General features: G+C 37.7%; 1 protein-coding gene across 9 annotated transcripts in view; it reads left to right on the plus strand.

The window, feature by feature from the left end:
* Positions 1–23,250, plus strand: part of LOC306844254 (afadin-like) — a 114,278-nt gene that overhangs the window by 25,024 nt on the left and 66,004 nt on the right. For 6 of the 9 annotated variants that reach the window (XM_079376241.1, XM_079376243.1, XM_079376246.1 and 3 more), the window contains 2 exons: positions 21,698–21,893; positions 23,028–23,140. In XM_079376241.1, coding sequence (XP_079232367.1) covers positions 21,698–21,893; positions 23,028–23,140 — 309 coding nt within the window. The remainder of the gene's footprint in view (positions 1–21,697; positions 21,894–23,027; positions 23,141–23,250) is intronic. The other 3 variants (XM_079376248.1, XM_079376244.1, XM_079376249.1) reach the window with 1 other exon arrangement.

Below are 23,250 nucleotides of genomic sequence, written 5' to 3' on the forward strand. Positions count from 1 at the left end.
CTGACCATATGTGGTCAGTTTGGGTCTTTTCTGGGAGTATTTCGTGCTGGAGATGTTTGATCTCTTTAGCTTGGAGATTTAGGGTATTTTGAACTGAAACCGTGAACTGAAAACATTTTGAAAGTATTTTGTGTTTTTCAGTGCAAGCCTCACCAGGAAAGGTTATGAATAAGCCGTTTGCTTAAAGTGACATAATTTTCTGCAATCACACAAGGAAGTGGGCAGTAAGAGAGCGCATTCGATTCTCAGAAGAGGTGTAGCTGTTGTATTTATTACCATTGCTTGAGTGGTGTCAAATCGCATGGATTGGTCCATCACAATGCAGCGAAACTAGAGAGTTTGCCAACATGATCTCAGTCACACTCCAAAACATCAGCAGAAAGAGCCAAGAAGTGATGTAGTATACTGAAATTATTTCTGCGTGATCAAAGTCTTTTCCATTGTGCAAATTAACCCTCCCAAATTCCAGAGGGTTTGTCTCAGACGTTTTCTCGAGGGGCTGAGGATTTTGGCCTGTATCATCCTTGCTGTCTCTGCATAGTGAAAGCAATTACAAGTTTGGGTTTCATCAGGTCCTGGTTTGCGCATTCCTAAGAGGTCCTGTCTCGGCCTGGTACAAGGAGGGGGTAAGCTCTTCTACTCATCCTGTGAGGAGACACAGACATTACTTCAACTTGAGAGAAGAAAAAAAAAATCTTTGCTTCTATGTATTTGTTCCTCAGTCATATCACTGACAGGGAGAACAGACACATATGTTTATATAGGCTCAAACGAGGTACTTAAACATCTCATTACAAATCATCAAGGGTTAATGATAAGTGCCGTGAAAGAATGTGTGCCACTGGTTCCTGAAACCAGTTTTGTTGATATCAGAAACTGCTTTGAAACCCTAGATGGTGTCTGGAATGACAAATCTGTCATGCATTTCAGGTTTTTGATATTGTAATTGGACGCCGTGATCAAGAGATGGAATCTGCATGCAGAATTCAGATGAAAGCTCAGCAGAATTCTATGGAATTAGACACAACATTTAAAAGATTTACATTTCCCACCTGTTGCATTTTTATTTTTTCCTTGTTAAAAATGGGTCATGGAGCAGCCAGGCTATTTGAGGATATTTCTGAGATTGTGTACAGTTGGACTAATCTATGTATTGCAGTGTTTCCCCTGCCATTATATTAGAGGGGGGGGGGGTACCCTGCCTTTTTTCATTATTTTTTTTTCTTCCCTATAGAACAGGTCTATACCTTGTTCTTTTATTAAACAAACTAAACCGCCTTATGTTATTTATCTTATGTACACGATGCCATGCGATTTCTGTCTCTACATGGTTCGCTCTCTGCATCGCGCACGGCGGAGTTCCGCCCCCATGCGCGCACACAAGTGAGCACACTCCCACTCCCACTAGTATATATAAATATTAAGCTGCAAAACGGCTATTTAAATATGAATTCTGCGTGTTTCTGTGGTAATGAAGGGCGCAGATGTGCGGTTTTGTTTACTATATATTCCCTTTATTTTCCAAAAAATTAAATTTGTTTATTTTCATTATTTAAAAATAAATTAAATAACTGTTTTATGCCTTAAAAAATGTAAATACACAATACAGAATTTGAATTTCTGAGGGAAAAAAATCATAAGGCTATTGTAAGAATAAATTAAACTTGTTTTATGCTTTCAAATAATTAGACATGCTAAAACACAGAATTTGGTAACAATAAAACATAAGGTTGGAAAAAATAAATAAAACATTTCATAGGGCCCTAAACATGTAACATTGTTAAATTGTTCAAGTTTCATGGTTTTAATTAATTAGACATGCTTTTTTATTAATAAAATTCAATTTAACCATTAAAAAGTAGTCCCAACCTAGGGGAAACACTATTTTATTTTTATCTTTATTTTTTGGGGGGGTGGGGATTTTGAGTAAAATAAAATTTAAATTTTTTTATTTATAAATAATTCTGAATTTATTTTCAAGATTTTTTTTTTTGGAGTAAATAGTATTACAATTTACAATAGTGCAAAATGGATATTTTTCTGATTTAATAATACTTTCATTTCCATTAAGTGTTGCTCTCCCAGTTCTGTTTAATGCAATTTACCAAATGTAAGCATCTTTAGATTTTCCCTGTAGTGCAGAAAATGTGAAACTTTTACAGATATAGTGTGGGTTTATAAATTAGCTTGATATTAACTATAATTGCTGAAGTTTATTACCAATAACAACAGCAGCAGCAGTGATCCTATTTGACTGCTAATACTTCAGCAGTACTAAACAGAAGGCCATCTGTAGTTGTCAAGTTGATTCTACTCAAAAAATAAATAAATAGAAAATTCTGACCACAGCTGGTGTTTGTTGCGGTTTGTCACACCCCTGATTAACTTGTCCGGAGGTTCTTGTCCTTCTGCACAGCTGAGTTCTTGTTTCTCAAATCTGAGCCCTTAAGCACCATATCTTATGTTTCATGTAACAGTTTCTGTTGTTGCAAAATCTTTGATGTATTATCATGGTTGTCGGTTTTATTTCGCAAACACTTTGATTGAGGTTAGTGAAATGGTTTTCCTGCTGCCTTATACTGTGCAATCACGTGACACCTTGGCACATTTGAGAGTTTAGCTTCTCTCTCGCTCGATGTGATTTCCTTATTAATTCCCTCCCTCATCTTTAATCTGGCAAAGAAATAATGGCTGCCAATTATCAAGTTAATTATGCGGTTATCCAGATGACTTGATGCTGGTCATGGGAGCATTTTAGGAAAGGGTTAGGTGTTGTGAGGAAGCACGAGACTGAATAACTTCTCCTAGCTGTTTGAGGCTAAGTGTTTCCAGGTGTTTCTGGTGAAAGAGCCAAACTCTTGATGGGATAAAGGCGAACGTGATGCTGCTTGAATTCTGAAGTGTCTGCAGGCAAGAAATATGAAGTCTGACCCTCCATGCTAACACTTCCTCTTATTTAAACCTAGTGCAATCTAGTCGTTCAAATCAGAATCAGTTTAATTAGGTGGAAAAATGTAATGTGGCTCGTTTTTTATATGCATGACAGCATGTGCGAGTGAGAGAGGAGCGCTTCAGCGGAGGAGACGTGCACAGTCAAGCTTTCTCTTTCATGTCAATGCACAGGAGAGTCCTTTTTTCTTTTTGCTACATCAGTGAATCATTACTGGCAGCGGAGGACATGGACATTCCCGCTGAGTCACTGCTACCTGGAAGTCCTTGTCTCTTTTTTTTTTTGCAGCAGCAGCAGCCAACTGGAAGATGGTTTTGACACACTTTTAATAATGCACAAAGTGGCGGGTAAATATTAACTCTCTCGAATCGTGTCTCTGGCTCGGTTCGGCCTAGCAGAGAGGAGGCCGCAGGGCCTGTTTGTTGGCAAGTTGTAGAACGCTGGAGCTCGATGCATTATTCAGTGGCTTGGCTGCTTGTCTCTTCTTATCAGGTGACAGCTGCCAGACGAACAGGTAAATATATCCGATAACAGGGCATGATATAGCGCTGCAGCCTGGAGGAAAGGAAAAGCAAAGGAATTTTGGTAGAGGGAAAAAGATGTGAGACTCATTTCTGGACCTGGATTGGGTGGAAAGCTGTAAAAGATGCTTTGCATGATTGAATAACTATTTATTTGATGAATTTAGAACACAAGTATTTCTGTTTGATCTGATTGCTTAACATTCCCATTATCTTTCCTCACTATTGCAGCCACTGGATATGGCATATGGATTTGTTATTCTCTGGCCTCCCGACCTTGAGCGTCCTGTCGATACTTTGCGCAAATGATCTCGGTTTAGTCGTGCCCTTTTTGTAAGATGGATGAGCTTTTGCAGGATGCTTGAATATCTTTGCGTGGCCTTCCTCTTCCTGTTACAGGAAAAACAGTCTCTGTTGACTTGTGGTAGCTTTTTATGTGAAATTGCAGCATTTTAAAGTGAAGACGTGAGTCTTATGGTACAATGCACAATTGTATAATTTCTTGAATTTGGTGCACCAGCCAAACCAGACAAACTGTTCTTCCTTTTCCAGGAAATCTGCTCTTGAAAATGTCTGTTCTGCAAGCTTTGGGGATCCATCCATTGCAGGTGCAGGGTTCCCATGGTCATAAAGTTTTTTTTTTTTTTTTTAAATGCCTGGGAAATCCTAAATGTCCTGGAAAAAAGCGATTGAAATAATGAATATCCTTTTTTCCCTCTTGAAAATATTTCTTCTGCAAGCTATTGCTTTGGGGTTGAGTAAAACTCACAATCTGTGGTGATGTGGTAAATCATTCTTTTTAACTGGTTTCATTCTTTTCAGTGAATCTGTCTGAATCATTTAGAATTTAAGTAATGTTTTTTTTAATCCTCCAGTAATTACAAACTGCTGGAAAGGTCATGGAAAAGTCAGAGAAATTTCATCGGGCAGAAGTTGCAGGAATGCTCAAGTGAAGTCTCACCAAGTTAAATAGTAATTTTTCACTGCCACTTTTTTTTTTTGGGGGGGGGTGAACAAACCCAGGAAACCAGTCATGTGTCCATTTTAGGAGTTTAGGGGCAAGAACTGTATGACATTTGTCTTGATGACACCACTGGCTATTATTCTTCCTGTCTAAAATAGAAAAAGGACAACAAGAGACTGGTAAACCAGCTGAACCACAATCCCTTGTCGGTCTGCCTGTAGGAAACCATCCAGGTCCTGTGGTGGATTCAGAACAAAGCAGTCCACATTTATATGAATGAAATGCTATTGGTTTATAAAGCAGTATGCAGTGAGTTTGAATGCTAAACTACAACACAAGCGTTATGGAAGAAGAAATGGATATGTTGTGTGGAAGATGTTTTTTGTGGGTTTGGTTTTAGATGTAGACTCGCATTGCTTTTGAACAAAAAGCTCAAGCCTATTGTTTATAATCAGAACAGGGTGAACTTTCTCTCGACCCGAAGTACTATTGAATTTTGTTGTTTTTAGGGATGCATGATATGTCAGTATTGATTATCAGCTGATATGCAATATACAATTCCTTTTATTATTGTAATGTAGATAATTTATAATTTCCATTTGAATTACTTTTTTACATTTTATTTTTCCGGTTGATATTGCAATATTTTTGTCAATATTTGTGCACTTTTTTTCTCCTCTAACATTCAGCTACACTAATGACTTTTAACAATTTGAAGCATTTTAAACCATTGATTTTAGTGTATTTTTAGGAAACATAGGTATCATATTATAATATCAGGCATCCATTTCCCCCAAGTAAAGTCTTACCGTGCGTTCACACCGCCGCAGGCGAGAGCGTCAATGTGACCGGAAGTCATTCATTTTCAATGTAAGCCGGCGGCGAGCTCCATCGAGAGCGGCACAGCGCGTCTTGGACGGTGAGGGCGTCGAGGAGAGTTGAAGTCAGGTCAACTTTATGGTAATGAGCTATGACGCGGTTGGGCGGCAACCAATCGGAATGTAGAAGTCCTCCGCTTCAGAGGGTTCCAGAGAACGCAGTCCTGTAAACTTTGGTTCCGACCACATTAGTTCCCAAGCATTTTCACGCTAGAATGTTTGTTTTTCATCGGAAATACAATTCATTTGCTCAAAAAAACACCGATTTGACCAATTGCATTTAGGCTACACTTCAACCAGGACAGTTTGGAATGTAGGCTGCGCACAAATGAATGTTAATGTTAATTAAAGACCTAGGCTAGTAGTCTCCTATAAACTGCATTAGACTAACTTAGCACTTAACCATGAACACAAAAACACACCACAAATGGCTTTTATTGGTTTATTTCGTTAGCAAACATGTAACTATAATTAAGTTCTTTCCATCGATCAATTTCTTACTTTCACAATTAAAATATTTCATGAGGTTAACTTATACCCTACTTGTGGTCAGTCTACACGAGCTCAACCTGCTTGTTTCCTTTGCGGCTCCTTTAAATACAAGACCAAGCGCTCGAGCGTCAACGAATCTTTCTAAAGCGTCGCTGGCAGGGCGGCCAGAGCAAATTTTAACGCTCTCGCCGGTGGCGGTGTGAACGCACAGTTAGTTTTGTCTTGATTAACACATTTGCTGTCTGCTGCTTCACATGTCTTTGTTGTGCCTGATTAAGTGTAGTTTGACTTGAGTGAAAAAATGCCTGTAGGATTTTCTCCCTCATATCATTAATCCAGTCTCGTTTGTAAGTACTGGATCGTAGTGGCCTGATTTCATCCGTCCTTCATGATTACGGCCCTGTTGTTTGCCTGTGAGCAGACATTGACAGAGGGATTAATGTGCCCGCTGATGTGGCGGTACTTCACCAAGAGGTCAACAGGCCTGGCTTCAAATTGATGTTAATGCAAGACTACTGTGGAATTCCAGACCATAGTGTGTCCTTGAGGAAGAAATGCCCCTGGTTTGGCGCTCTGACAGCTGTGGGACCACATCGAGCCCAAAACGTCCACCAGTGGGTAACCAGAAATGCTTTCTTCATGAACCACCACTTGTGGTCCAACGTGTCAGAAATGATGAATGAGCTGATAAAATGCTGGACAAAAACTGACGGTCATGCTGTTTGTTGTTATTGGTCTTTTTAGCATGAATACAATGAAGGTTCTCCACAACGTCCATCTGTGCTGCAGGATGTTTGCTCTGGTTTACAGTCTGGATGAGTCAACCCTAGTTGCCAGAAGTCTGAGTCAGTCTGTAGTATATATATATATATATTTTTTTTTTTTTTTTACAGTAGAAATGGAATTTTATGTTTTACGATGTGCACAGATGCAATTTTTTTTTAAAGATTTTATTTTTGGCATTTTTTCATGGTGATATTTGAGCCTCAACTTTGGGTGTTGCCTTCTCGCCTCAGGACTGCTGAGTCAAAACTCTCCACGCAGAGGAAATTGTGGTTTGCTCTTGGTGATTAAAAGGTCAAGAGTGGGTTTCCTCCTAAGTTGTTTTCCTTCTGCACACCTGTCCATTTGCAGCACAGCATTCCATGGTTTTGATGGAAGCCAAGGAGGCCTTCAGTGCTGTAACTTTATCCCGAAGTGCCTGGAAACCATAACAGCAAGGATTTTTTTTTCACTCTGAGATTCATTACCAGATATTTGAATTCTACTCAATGTTGTTCTCTGCGACATCCTGATTACATGCGGACGCTCACTCTAGGCAGGCCAAGAACGGTCGGAGCCCGATACTTCTTCACCGTTGTTGTGAGGGATGGTCATCAGACGCATGTGTTCCCCAGAGGCCCAGAGTGTGGAGAGCTGACGATAGCGGACCCTCCTTCCCTTGCCTATTCCTGCCTTGTGATGATGGACAGACCCCGAGGGACCTGCCCTGCCCCCTACACCCTCCGGCTTGATGGATGGGCCCTGGAGACTGATGCTCAGCTTTTACACTTGTCCTGTCTGAGACGACTTGCCTGGAGCTGCGCAGATGCGCTTTGCTGCAGCTGTTTTCCATATTACTGCAAGAAACCTGGGCAGTATCTTGTAACATAGGATTGAGAGATTTCAGTTTGCTGTACATTTTTACAAGAACCAAACAGCAGATGAGAGCATTCACGGATCTGCCTTAACATGTCTCTAGCCTTTCATTTTAAACATCTTGAGCACATAAATCAGTACGTTGTAAAATTGTGGTTGTATCTTGTTTTTGGCCAAAACTGAATGCAGTGTTGCATTCACCTTTCACTGAAAATGCAATCCCAGAATGCAGGAAAGATTTGGTATGCAGAATTAATGCCAAATTGTTTTGTTTTTGTTTTGTTTAATAAAATAAAGTAAAAAATATTATTTAAAATGGGCTAGTGCACCATATAGTTCAGCCATATCGGTGTGTAGTATTTTATTGTTATTTTTAGTATTTTATACTTCAATTTATAAAAAAAAAAGTATGTAATTATATAATTTATTATACATTATATAACATAATATATGTAAATATAAATAATATATTTAAACCTTTTAGAACTTTTATTTCATTTTCGATAAAACATTGTAGAATTTTAATATGTGCTATTTATTGTTATCAGCCATAGCATAAAAATAATACAGCCATAGCATAAAAAAATAATAATTATTATTAAAATACTTTTAATAATAATAATAACAAAATATTAATACTAATAAATAATTAGGCAGAGTGTTAATATTGCTACATCCCTAGCTGCATAGACGGTAGACTGTGCTCACTGGGGTCTGGAACAGAACTGTGCTATGGCTGATTAAGAGTATTTATAATGTCTTGCAAACATACAGCGTTTATGCAATAATCATGAGGGCTGGTTCTTGAATTTGAATACCAATATTTTCTCAAGTTCCTGTTCTGACATGCAAATTCCCTTATCCACTGAGGTATTCAGGTTTTATCAGTTCCTATGGAGACAGAGAATTTAGACACACAGATGGAAACAAGATTTAAATTTTGGTGTGTGTATGGAGAGGCCTTTGTTTCGTAATCTTTCATGAATGCTCACAACTTGTTTTCGTTTCTGTTGCCTTTCCTTCCTGCTGTTCCATCAAAAATACTGGCTTCAAATGTATGTGTATTTTTAGTGTAAGACTTTAAAAACAGCTAGATCACTAATCAGCTAGTTGAGTGGTTACCCATTGTGACCTGCTGAACCCTATTTGGCTGTGAATAGATGCTTTTGGGAGACCCAAATGAGAGGGAAGATTTAGGAGTGTATTGTCAAAATGTGTGTGTTACTGTTGTGCTTGTCTCATGCTTGAAGAAGCCTCTCAAAACCGGATATAAGAAAGCCAAAGAGCCAAATTCATGGATTCACTCATCAGACCCATAGGGTGGTGCCTGGACCTGCAGGATGTGGCCATTCTGTGAACGTTCATCCATGTTTCCTGTGTGCTTTGTATAGTCACACATGAGACATGAGCTTGGCTTCGTTCTCACCTCTCAGTCATGACTCTGTGCCTCTCGTTGAATTCAAGCACAGAGCTTGGGCACAAGATCAGGGCCGCTCTCTAGTATCCCAGCATGCACCGGGTCTTTTGTTTTTCTCCCCATGCCATTTATCCTGCGTGACTGTGCTAACCAGCACATAGCTGAATGCTGTCTCCAAGGAGGAATAGCTCTGATAGGCTTGACTGACTCACTCAGAGATGCGTGGCCCACATTCCTGTCGGTGAATCCAGTGTCCTTTAAGTTTCTCATTACTCTGTGCTCTTCTCTCATTTTATTTCTATGGTTAAGAGTGACCCTTGACAAACCACTCCCGAACTGTCGACTGCAAGTATTGGGAAAAGAATGTGTAAGAGTTAGATTTACAACTATTCCTCCCTCTCTCGCTCTCCGCATCTTGTTCCCCGCCCCCCTCTCTTTCTTTGCCTCTCTTTTGGGACAAACCGAAACCACTCTCTTTCTCGTTGAGGATTCTGGGAGGGGTTGACTCACGCAGGGGGGATTTGGCTAGAAAGCAACAAGTGTTCGGCATGAAAGAGGCTCATTGTTCCTCTCCGTGGAGAGACTGTCCCTAGGTCAGCAGCCGTCAGCACTCAGCCCATCACACTGGAACGACTATAAGCCTACCAGACATGCTCCAAATCACCCCACCAATAACAGCTGCTGGGTCCCCGCTGTAAACGAGGGCCCCAGCGCACCGACTAATGGTGGTCGCGGTCCTCGTGGGCGTATGTATTGGATGTCTTCCGCTGACGCTGGGTTTTGTTGAACGTTTGAGCTGACAGAGCATGTTTTTGTCATCAAATTTAAGCAAGTTGGTGCCTTGATTCTTGCTTGGCAGAAAATGCTTCCGGTCGTTTTTACTAAAGGAGTTGATAACAGTGACATGAATGAAATGGATGGGTGGAAAAGAGTCTGGACTTGTCATTTTGGGGTTGAACAATTTTTGCTTTTCAAATGCTTGTGGACAAGATTTTAGGAGATGTTTGCATGATCTGTCAAACTGACTTTGAGTTTGGGATGGGACTGCCTGATTGCAGTGCTACTAGAATTGCTAGTAGTGAAGCAATAGTGAAAATATTTGGATGAAAAATAAATGGTGACATTTTAATTGTCGCTTCTCCGATGGCATGTTTTGAGTTAAGTCAACAATGTCTTCTAAAACTATATTGTTTAGGTTGTAAACAATGTCATGTACTGTTACATTTACCTCAGTAAATTCATCCGATGCCCATAAACTTGCTAGTAAGCCAAAAAAAAAAAACTCAAAAGAAGTGCCAAATATATGCACTGTATTACAAATTCTTTATATTTTTACTTAACCTTTTTGTCACACGTGTTTGAAAAAAAAACTTAAAAAAACTTTTTTTTATTACAGCCATCATTTAAATGTTTATATTCTAATTATAATTTAATTAGTGTTTAATCATATAATTAAAAAATTTAAATTAAAAACTGCCTTAAGTGCAATTTAATTTCAATCATTTACAGCTCAGTTTTTATTTGAGTGCTGCTCTATTAAATAAATTTGATTTAAATTTTATTTTTTTTGTTAAACGAACACTAATTTCCTTTCCAGTGTTGTGATGAATTAATTTCAGTCCATCACTTTTTGGGGTTGAACTTGGTGGGATTTGGTGTTTTTCATTGGAAATTGATTATTTTGTGGTTTGCTTGAAACAAAAAAGTTTCAGCAGAGACGCAAAGTTATTTTAGAAGGGGAGCAAATATGATGAGTTTTCTTTTTGATGAAGGATAATGAAAACCAGTGTTTTTTTCTTTGTAATAATGTGCGCTGATACAACATGCACAGTGATTTGTCTTGATTATTGCAGTCATTTCTGGCCTAGACAGTTTCTGTGTCAGAATTTGTGTCTTTTCCCCCAGTGTAACAGAAAAAGGAAACCTTATCATCCGGCCCATCTCTGGTTTTCCAGTGTAGGAAAAACATCTGTTCCTGAACAGTCACTTCATCCTTGACTCCATCACATTTGCTGTTAAATTGCAGGATTTGTGTGAGGTGATTGGGCACATGTTTTGTATCGCCTGGGTCAAAGTTCATGTTGTCAGATCAGTTAGTGATTGATATTGTACACATCTGCCTGTATTTCTCAAGTCCTGCTTCTTGCCTTGTGGTTGGCTTTTATAATATATTCTGAACACGTTCACGTTTTTAATGGGCATATTGTTGTACTAATAATTGGTATCAATTATTTAATTTTAAGATTACATAATGCACAATTAAATAACAATCTATTATATAATATTGACAGTCAACTAAATAATATTGTATGCTCCTCAGCTCTGGTGTGTGTTTATGTTTGTATGTTGTCTGTGGGTTTGTGTCCAGATCCTGCTGAACGGAGTTGATGCTGCGCAAGCACTGTGTTTATCGAACTCGAGGGCATAAGGCCATTATAGGATTTCTGTCATTGGAGGGAGGGATGCCCTCTTTCCAAAAATGTATATCTGGTAGTGAATGTCCGTAGATTTAAAGTTGCATCTCTCAATTCTTACTACTTTCCCTCTACTGTTCCTAAGCATTTTTCCAGTTTGCCTTTGTTGTACCAGTGTAAGCAACCCTACCTTCATCTCTGATATTACCAGGAGGAAACCATGGGGGAAGGGTGTGGTCAACCGTGCATTAACGCGGTTAGCTTTTTATTCTTGCACGCGTCCTCAAGCTTTTAAACCGAACCGCGAGGAACGCCTGGGCCGCGAGGACCAGACCACGAGGAACGCCTAATCCTGCTACACAAACAAGCTGCTAATCAGATTTAACAGGGCTGTGTTTGGCTCACAGCCACTCCCTTCTCAAACAGCTAGACATGGATGAGGTGAAGGGGAAAAATACTGCGTCCCGATTGGCTGAGCAGGCCTGCACCTTTGAGCTGATTGGCCGAGCAGGCATGAAGTGTTTTTGCTCTAGTCATGTGGTTGTACTAAATCCTTTGTTATTAGAAAAAGCTAAACGCTCCATCTTGGTGTATTCTGTGTTGAGCGCGAACGGGTTACGTGCATCTAGAACAAGTCCGTGTTCTCTCATAGATCGGAGTGACAGATGGAGACCCAGATGTGTTATGCTGTCGCAAGAAAGTGTGACATTGGTCCTTCTAGCAGCTGAGATTTTAGCCCAGGGTAACACTGATGCATAAACACACACAAAGACACACGTGCACATGCATTCAGTGATTGATACACAGAGGAACAGGTGGTCTCTGGTGTGCTGTCAGGACATGGGGCTGCTATTGAGTCAGGCTGATTTGATAGATTAAGAGATTTGCTTTTTCGGAGATTATCCAAATTAATTGGTTAGTTAGCCTTGATGTTTTCATGTCTTGAGGAAACAAAACTAATTACCGCTTAGTTGGATTGACCAGTACACAAAACATGCTTTATCTTGCTCAGAATTTGATTGTCACATGTCAGTGCTCCTGGATATCAAGAGTGAGAATTCTGTTAGGAATTACATCATGTCCTCTGTAGCATCTTCTTTTATTTAATAATAATAATAATAGTAGTAATAATAATGGTGGTTTATTTATTTATTTTAACAATCATTTATGTTTTGGACATTATTATTATTATTATTAATGATTATTTTCTGATTTGGGTGATATTAGCAGAATACTATCTGTTATATTATGTTGTATTTATGTGATTTATAATCTCTGAAGTTTTTTTTTTTTGTAATTTGTGAAATAATAAAATAAGACACAAATTTGTCCACTTGTCCAATCTTCAAGATTCAAGAGTTTTATTTGTCACATACACAATTATACAGAGTATAACCAGCAGTGAAATGTAGGTCAGGTCCGCTCCAAGGACAGTGCATATATATAGCATGTTATATAGAATACAAATATTTAGGAAAAGAAAAGTAGAAAAAAATTAAAGAATAAAATAAAAGATAAAAAATATAAATATAAATGTGCAGGTCAGTATGTTGTTGACTTAAATAGTAATAAAGAGGAATGTGCAAAAAAGTTGTACAGGATATGTAAATAGCAGCAATATGAGGTAGAGAAAAATTAGGAATAGCTTATTGATATAGTGATATTTACATGGAGTCAAGTGATGTTATGACACAGAGTTAGAGTTTAGGAGCCTGATGGCCTGGGGGAAGAAGCTCCTCCTAAGTCTCTCAGTTTTTACCATCAGGCTACGGAAGCGCTTACCAGATGGAAGCAAAGTGAATAGTCGGTTACCAGGGTGATTTGAGTCCTTGATTATTTTGACAGCTCTGTTTTTGCAGCGTTTGAGGTAGATGTCCTGCAGAGAGGGGAGAGCTTAAAACATTTGTTTGCATGGATAAACACAAGAACATGAGACTCCAAGTCTGTAAGACTGGTCATGTGACTGGTGTGTGTTGAAGCACATACTCATTCCTGCTGACAGGAGCTCAGACAGCGTCAGGATTAGTCTTCCTGCCTGAACGCTGTTCAAAACGGATACCAGTCCAATCAGCAGGAGTCTGCTCCGCCGGCCCGTTTATGAATTCTTTTCCCACTACTGCTGTGAATGAAATTAAGTAGAAAACACTGCTGTCATTTTCTTAGAAACCTAAAAATCTGATATATGCTCCTACATAAACTTACATATACGTGCATACACACTCTATATAAATAAATATTCAATTAAAATGACAAACACTAGATTTCTTTCTACATGCTGAGATTGCATGCTTTTCTTCAATGTTAAAGTTTTCTAGCGTCGCTCTGATGGTTTTCCTTCCCAGAGGTGTTTTTATCAGCAGCTCAGTGTTCTGTGAGCGTCCTGTCCGCTGCAGGGGGTTAACAGCATCCTCGCCACGAGCTCCCGGCCAGATCTGCCAGCTGCCAGCAGGGCAAACCGTGAGGATGCTCAAATATGTTTCTATTCTGGGATACAAGCAGGCTGCTTATAGCTGGACATGGTCTATTTCCATCAGAAATTCACAGTCCTCCCTGGACCGAGAGAAGAGTCTCGTGTAGCTCAGCGTTTTACATTAAGCTGCTTGGATGTATAAAGAATTAATGGAGCTTGTAAAGTGTGAGGTTTAAAAAGCTGAAGAAAGATTGATGCTTTTACTGCATCTGTAATTGAAGCTCTAGAATATCGAACACTAGGTGATTTAAACAAGCAATTTGGCTGCTTTTAGCATCATGACTTATTTACACTACATCTAAAACTGCTTTTTTTCTTGAGTAATCTTACTGAAATATCATTTTGTTGTGTATAGGGATATTAGTATGTGTTTGTCTTAATGAATATTCATATATGGTAGAAAGAGGATCTTTATGATCCTACAACTGGTGTGTTTGCAATTAAGCTTTTTCTCTGGAGAAATGCTTGCATAGTACCATGTTAGCTTCAATTACTGATGGGTTATAATTGACTGATGACCAATATTATGAAAAATATTATACTTTCTGACTGTTTCAGTGTTTTCACCTTTTTCACTTTTTTTTATTTTATTTATTTTTTTTTTTTTTAAATCATGAATATTTCCAATAGTCAATATTACTTATAGTAATTATTATATGCGTGATTTTTTTTTTTTTTTTTTTTCATCATCATCTTCATTTTTAACTTTAATTACTAGTCAATCATTATCTTTGAGGCTCTGGAATATGGAAAAATCTTTCTTCAGAAAATACGAATATGGGCTTTTAGTTAGAGCTGTGTGTAAAGAGGAAGGTTCACTCAGAGTTTAGTGGTAATCAGGACAGTCCCACAGGCTCAGGGCTTTGGAGAATGATAAGCAGTGTTTGTTAAAACATGTAAGTCACAGAAGTCTTTCCACTCTCCGTGACACGATTTTACATACAAACTGCCCCAACCTCTCCGGTCTCCCCTCTGTTGCCACTTACACTTTCTCTGTTCATTTTTAATGGTTGTTCTGAAGGCAGCATCTTTCTGTTTCCCTTTCTTTTTAGCTGTCACATTTGTTTACGGCTCCTCAGAGAACCGATCAGTGCCGATTTGACCAAAAGATGCTTTCATCGCCTCGTCGGCTGATGTGTTAATTGCAATCTCCTCATTTTGTTTTTAGCCTTTGTATATTTGCCTTTTATGAACTTTGGTTCATGCTCGATTTATTAGTTTTCTTTAATTTATTTAGAAAAAGATAAAAAAAAAAAAAAATTTTATTTAAAAAGTTATTTATTTTAAATGTTTTTATTTTTTACAACTTTTGTAAAAAAAAAAAAAAAAAAACTGATAAATATCATTTATTTTATATCATTTATCATTTATTTTAGTTTTAAAATTAATTTAGTTTAACATTAGTATTTTAATATTTTTGTTTATTATTAGTTATTAATGTTTATTTTATTTTATTGGACTGATTTGGATGTTAGAAGTAGACCTTTTTCCAAAATCAATCTGTATATTAATTTTCTATGCTACGTTACAGGCTGAGCAGATATCAATTTTTGTTCCCTGCTGTAATGTTATTTTCAGTTTTGCAAATTGACAAAATTGTAGTTTCAGTATGAACATGAACTCTGTATATCAGTGCTTCCCTAACAGTTTGTTGGCTCAGGTGCTGGTTATTTCTTTCATATCCTTGTAAAAAGTTGTAGCTTTACTGGGATATTTTCCTCTATAAATGTCAATTTTGATTCAAATTTTTTTTTTTTCAGGTCATCTTGTGCACAGCGGCTGTTTTAAAAAGCACAGTGGTGATTAACCAACTTTCAAACCTGTGATTATAGATCTGTCGCTCAGGGCTGTGGCCTACTGCGTTTATCTTCCTATGATGTCACATGTTTTGCATTTCCACACGTTTACCTCATCCACGGCTCATTGTTTGTCTGACAACTCTGTCACAGACTCGTGAATAAAACCCTCACCCATATCTCTGGAGTAAACTGGTTACTACATCTGCAACACTGAATGAAGTATTGTGTATGTGATTCACTTAACACTAGACCAGAAACAGTGTTGTAATCGTTTCATAGATAGAAATGACTAATCGGGAGATGAATGTAGGTGGGTGATTGTTAATGATAAACTAAACCGAGGTGTCTTTGTCAGTATCACACATTTCTCTCTTAGTTTGCCTGGAATAAAGTGTAATTGATTAAACGGAAACCATTTATTTTTTTAGTGTTAGCAGAAAATTTATTTTATATTTATTATTTTATATAGCTTTATTTTATTTAAAATGAAATAATGAATTTTTATTTTATTTTATATAAACTAATTAAGGATTAAACTTTTATTGAAAAAAATAAATATATATATATATATATATATATATATATATATATATATATATATATATATATATATATTTATTTTCTAAACTGTTTTATTGATTGATACAGAAGCCCATTCACTGTTCTTTCCTGCACTACTCTTCCTGTGACTTGTGTTTCAGAGAAAGATTGCCAACAGTAAAAATGACGTGTATGTCTTCGCTTGAAATGTCATTTCTCAGTACTTGACATGAGATGGGGTGTGATATGACATTGGGCAAATCGCTTGCCCTCAGAGACAGAACTACAGGAGTCATAGAAGGAAGAGGACAAACCTGCTCTCTTTCTTTCTCTCTGCGGTCCAGTTTTTCTTCTTCCTGTTCACTCATATTGAAATTCTTTAGATTATCTCTCTCTGTCATTCCAGTATGTGTTTATAAGGCTTTAGACTGTTGTTTACATAGTGTTTTGCTGCTTGTGTTATGTATAATTAGATTTTCTAGTTCTGCTTTGGTCTGTCCTCGTCTGATTTAGGACACCTAACATCACAGCATAATCAGCTGCTTCCTTTTTACTCTTAATTTCTTCTTTTAAAGTCATTCTTTTTGAGCCCAGATATTTTCTGCGTCGGAAAATAAATGAATGTAAGTCTAAGTTAATCGTGTGTTGGGAATTTGCCCTCTGTCTCGGCGAGTGAGGCGACCTGCTGACGTGGGGTTAACACCGCCCCTCTGGACACACCACTGCATTAATCCAGGTCAGAGACCTGTTGAACACATTGATTTCCCCCGGGATCAGCTCCGTCAGAGGTGAAAGGTGCTCACGCAGGAATGTGCTTTCGCTGCTTTAACTGCATTTTTACACCAATTTAATAAAACCCGCTGACCTCTCTAGTACTTTACTAGGTTTTAATTATCCGAACATTTAAAGGAGCCATATTATATCCCTAATTGTAGCGTTTTGATTTTTTTTTTTTTTAAGTCTTTAAAATCTGCTTATCAAGGTTTCTTGAACCAAAAACGTTGTAATTGAGGTTTAGATGACACTTCTGATCCTCACTGTTACTCTTAAAATTGAACCGTTTTTGCTATTGTACATTTTGTACATTTACACATTAAACATTTCTTTGTCTAAAAATATAATAGCACTAAAATTAATATATTTTTTGTCCATGTCATATCAATGCTATGATGCTTAAGTGAATTTAGACATTGCAGCATTATAATACACAGTATGAAATTAATAATTGTGAATAATTATTTTAAAATTGAATAGTTAATGAGTTAAATGATAAGATGAGTCTTAAATGAGGATGGGCTGCTTTTCCAGACAATGGAATGATTATGGACAATGGAAGATTATGCTGATGTTAGTGTTACATGACTGCTAAAGTGGTCTAAAACCTGAAAATAGGTTGAATTAAGCATTCACATTCAAATATCCAAGGTATTCTACAGTAATGTACGTCCCTACTATTATTTCAAAAGAGCAAAAAAAAAAAAGTTTTTCCATGATATGATGGTGGAGAAGAAGTATAGTTAAACTGATTACTACAGCAGTCGGCCGAGGCCTGCTCGTATCTTACAAGTGATTGGTTGTTGTTTCCTTTAATGGAGATTGATAGGCAGGGGAATGTTTGCACATCGGTGAGCCTGACTGTCTAGAACAGAGCTGGGCTATAAGTATGCTAATTGCGCTCGGGCAGAGATGAATGCTGACCTCATGGTCTAAAGGGTCAGTCTTGTATGTAGACGTTGCAGATGGATGCAGGCTGAAGTTGTTGACTCAGTCCTATCTTAACTGTCTGAACTGTCGGTTTGCTACATGGAAATGTTTAGTCATACACAGTGTGTGGCGAGCAGATTAGCCTGTTTGCATTCTCCTCTATTGTTTTGTACTGATGACAGCCTTTTTTCTTTATAGCCTGTTGGCGAAGGCAAGCATCTCTATTGTTGTTGCTTATACACAGGGATTTCAACAAGACATTTCGGGGCGTATAGCAGTATAGCATAGCACAAGCAATGCCAAAATAGTGTTTTTGATTCCTAGGGAATGCAGAAACTGATAAACTATATCTTGAATGAAGCTGCTTTTCATTATAGCATATCAAATGTAAATGCAACAAGTTAGCAACCACTCAGAACATCATACCAACCATATAGTAATGCATATCACTCACAAATTTTGTTGCAAAAATTGTGTCCTGTTGTCAGTAAATGCCGCTTTCAGGGAAGATAAATGCTTTGTGTGGTGTGAATTGGGAGGTGGCTGCAATCCCATGTGTTTTCAGTTATTCTGGGTGTGATCGTCAGTTCGGGTCGCCACAAGGCTTGACCGAAATTCTACACTGACATGTTTTATTGCGCTTTTCCTCCACTTCGAAATAAAGCTATGAGCTCATAAGATTGTCCTTGTCAAACTGTCAGATGATTTGCATGAAGGCTGTAATAACCTGTCGTCGCCCCCTGCTGGTAGGATTTCACCATTCCTAAAAGACATAGGCATTTCCAAGCTGTGTGAATATTTTGACACTTCGACTGAAAGGATCTTTCAATGGATAAAGCATAGTGTTTATCAAATGTGCAATTTCCACCTCTAGAAAATGGGAGAATTAGCTTATACCAGGGTTATTATAGTAAAACTAAAACCTTAAAAAATTAAATAAACATTACCTGTAATATAATAAAATAAAGTTTTAATTTTAATTTAGTTTAATGTCATGCAATAACTAAAAGCTAATAAAATTATATACAAGAAAATTACTAAAACTTCAAAATTAAAATGTAATTTTTATTTAAGCTTTAGTACAGCTTCAGCTTTAGTGTAACTTGGTGTACTAAAATATAAGTAAAGGTTACGAAGAAAAATTAATAAAGATTATATAGCAAAAAAAAGAAAAAATGACAAACACAACAAAATTACTACAAATAAAATGGAAATGGAAAATAGAACAATAAAACAAATTCAAAATACTAATGAAAACTATTATATTATCTGAGTGATACTAATATAATATTGGCCTAAACTGAAGTCCCACTACCGAGGGACCCAGCCTCCCTGAATGGATCAGGTATCGTCAATGTTTTTGGGATTTTTTTTCAAATTCCACCTCTTATATTTCTCCAGTTGCTCCGCACATGTTTTTCCATATGCCGAGAGCAGTGACAGTTGACACATTTATGTTCCTCAGCAGAAGAGCGTGATGAAAGCAGCCTGGATGGAAGGTTTGACTCAGCTGTGGAATTCCTCAAATTCAAATGGATAAGAGATGAAAGACCGCATCCCGCCCAATAACTGATTTATGAGCTCCACGGCACAGTCCAGGGCTTCAGACTGTGCGCGCGTCCCTCTGCACGCATGATGATAAAGCCGGGATGAGTTTTCTCCAGCGGGGTTTAGAGTTCCACGGTCAAAGGTGGGACAGCGGGGGGCAAACAGTCAGCCGTAGCACTCAGCCGTAGCGTCTCCTTTTCATCAGCAAACCCTCTTACCGAGCTTCAAAGACATTCTTGTATGAAGCCGGAGAGAGTCTCCTGTCTTCCTGTGTCTGTGCACGCTAGATAATTGAACTATATGAAGTCTAGTACAATCCAGCATGCTAAACTGATAGCTCTGGCTCTAAAATCTCATTAAAGGACCAAAAAATTGATGGAAAATTCTTTGGGATTTATTGAGTGATTTATTGGACATTTAATTAATTTTTGATTTTATTATGTTTTGTTTTACCTAGCAATGGCCCATAACTCTGGCAAATTCACTGTAATGGGAGTTGATTATTTTTTTTACTAGGCCTTTTGTTACAGATAGTCAAACCGGCTGAAGTTGGTGTACACGCTAAAGCTGACAGGAAATGGCCCTTTGTGTTTTGAGGAAACACATGGTGACTCTCCTGACACTCATTGTTCTGGTTGCCATGGCATTTGTTCTCTTGATGTTTGAAGTCACACCTCGCGCACACACACACACACACACACACACACACACGTTGGTTTTTGTGGTTTATGGGGACGCTCCATAATGGTTTTTATACTGAACAAACTGTGTGTGCTATTGCCCTACACCAACCCTACACCTAAACTTAGCCCTCACAGGAGACTTTGTGCATTTTTAGATTTTCAAAAAAACACAATTTATTATGTTTTTTATGCCTTTTGAATTACGGGGACATAGGCAGTGTCCTCATAAACCACCTTCATATTGTAATACCTCTGTCATACCCATATCATTATACATGTGTCCTCATAAACCACATAAACATGCACACACACACACACACTCTCACACACACTCTCACACACACACACACACACACACTCAATACTCACATTTCAGGAATTAGAAGCCCAGAATGTTTTCCCTAATCTGTGTTTTGTGTATTTATTATGCTCCGAAATGAACCTTCGTTTCCTTTGTTTCCCTCCACTACAATACTCATTGGTGGCTTTTAGACATTAAGGCACTTGCTCTCTAAAGCAGTTATTGAAGCGACACAGATTGGGAAAAGTGCTATAAAAATAACAATGCAAAATCTTGAATTTACCCTTTTTTGCTTACTAAAGGTTCTTGATCTTATCTTTTCAGTTAATTTATCAGTGTATATTATTCTAAAAAATAACATAAGCCTATATAAATATATCAATTGAACAATTGGAACATTTAAGGAAGAAAAGGTTAAGGAAATTAATTTGTCAAAAGGTGCAAAAACCCCAAATTCTGCTAATTATTCTGTTTCACTCAGAAGCGCATCATATTATAGGAATTAGATACATTGCAACTGCTGTTTTATGTAGTTTTAGTTACATTTGCTTGTATGGCTTCATTTTAGTTTAATTATAATAACTACATTTTAAAACGTTCTGAAGAAAATTTGACTTATTGTGTCATCTTACTGGCAAAATTGTCCAATCACTTGGAAAAGTAAAAACACATACGTATTTGTGCTGACAATTTTAATACTTGTGATTAGGGGTTCAATATTATATTTAGCACTGCGGTCTGAATTGTTTGTCTGTAGTTTGATGTCAGGGTTTTCATAGTTGCCTTCTCATCACGCAGAGGGTCTAGATATCTCATGTGTATGTAAATGTGGCACGCAAGCAGGCGTGTGGTCAGGTGTGTCCGGAAACAGCAGTGTACAGTATAGTGTGAATGAGTTGTGTATCTGTGGTGTGCTATTACAGCTCATCAAGATGAGTATAAAACGCTCTAGATGCTCATATTGCTGTGGTATAATCAGACAATATCAGTGAATGCTGATACGCCTGCTCCTCTATTATACACACACAAAGGTTTCTTCAAGCATGTCTTCTCTGTTGTCCTAAGGCTGCTGTCCTCTCGTCCCAGATACATCCTGCTTGGCCAGCTCAAATATCAGCCTCCGCTGCAGGTTACAAGTTTAATGTTGCCACACAGAGCTGCTCGTTTTTTCACACACAACAGAGATGGGACAGATGTAGCCTCATGCTAGATTTAATCGTAAACCGCAGATGAGGTAGAGATGAACTTTTGCGGCAGCCTTATGGTGAATCTGCATGATGTAGTTGCTCTTTAAAAGTGCATGTACTTGAAGGGGAATGTGGAATAAAATGGACCGAAATGGCATGCACTGATTGTTATATTCTTTTTCTTCTTTCAGGACTTGGAGTTCCATGGCGTGATGCGTTTTTACTTCCAGGATCGAGTGGCAGGGAACTTCGCCACAAAATGTATCCGAGTGTCCAGCACGGCGACCACGCAGGATGTGATCGAGACTCTGGCAGAAAAGTTCAGACCGGATATGAGGATGCTGTCTTCTCCCAAATACTCCCTCTATGAGGTCCATGTCAGTGGCGGTGAGTTATAGGAACACAAATACCATCAAAATGCCATTTTATGACTTTTTACTGTTAATAAATTCAGAAGAATTTGTCACAGAACATACAGTACCATTCAAAGGTTTGGGGTCGGTAAGATTTTGGAAAGATTGTGTAAGAAGTCTGATGTTCACCAAGTAAAAACTGTAATGTTGTGAAATATTTTCAAGATTTTCTATTTCATTACATTTTAAAATGTAATTTACTCCTGTAATGCAAAGCTGAATTTTCAGCATCATTACTCCAGTCTTCAGTGTCACATGATCCTTCAGAAATCTTTCTTATATGCTGATTTGCTGCTCAAGAAATGTTTCTTATTATTATTATTATTATCAGTGTTGAAAACATTAATGTTTTGTGCAGACCATGATGATACTTTAAAAAAAAAAAATTTCTTTATTTGAAATAGTTTTTTTGTAACATTTGATGTCCTTACTGTTATTTTTGTGCTCCCTTTTAATGCTCCCTTGCTGAATAAGTGTATTAATTTTTGCAACACAACTCAATGTCACATTGTTGAATTAGGGAAAAGTCAAAATGCAGTTCATAATGCAACATTGCATATAGCTGCATACTTCCAGAGTGTGTTTCAGATCCTAATGTTTTATTTTATCTGGTTGCATTTGCTAGCACTTTTAATATTTGCTCTTACTTTCATTTTCTAGAAAACATTGTTTTTTGCATATACAATATGTCAGGAAGGCCTCTTTTTTGCTTGTTTTTAGTAAGCGAGAGTGCAGTGTCTTGAATCCGAGGTTCAAGAGGCTTAATTAAGGTTCTGTTCAATATATTATAAATTGTTCATCTGATAAAACATCGAAAATGTGACTTTCTACAATTTGCCAGTGGACAAAAATATCTAGTAGTCTGTAAAATAGTCATAAATAAAACAACATTGACAAATTACATTTCTGTAAATCCTTTCTTTGAGTTTGAATAATCACATTGAATCAAATGCAATAATTTGGAAAAGAATGGGTCATTTGAAATTTCTTGTTTGTTTTTCATGAATGAGACTCATTTGGACTGTAGCCTTATTTTGGTTTCAGTCGACTCTGTTTAAAGTCCATAGAGAGGTGATTTTCTGACTGGCATAATCTTTCTCTGTGACAGAAGAGAGGAAACTGGACTTGGACGAGAAACCACTGGTCGTACAGCTGAACTGGAACAAAGACGACAGAGAGGGCCGCTTCGTACTCAAGAACGAGAACGACATCATTCCCAAGGTGAGAAAACATGGACGCAGACCAAAAGTTAGAAAATAAACCCAACTTGCTTTCACAGAGCCTGGTTCTGTGGTTTGTTCTGCTTGAAAGCAGAAGCTATAGTTTTACAG

This window comes from Barbus barbus (assembly GCF_936440315.1).
Source record: "Barbus barbus genome assembly, chromosome: 24".
NCBI classification, from domain to species: domain Eukaryota; kingdom Metazoa; phylum Chordata; class Actinopteri; order Cypriniformes; family Cyprinidae; genus Barbus; species Barbus barbus.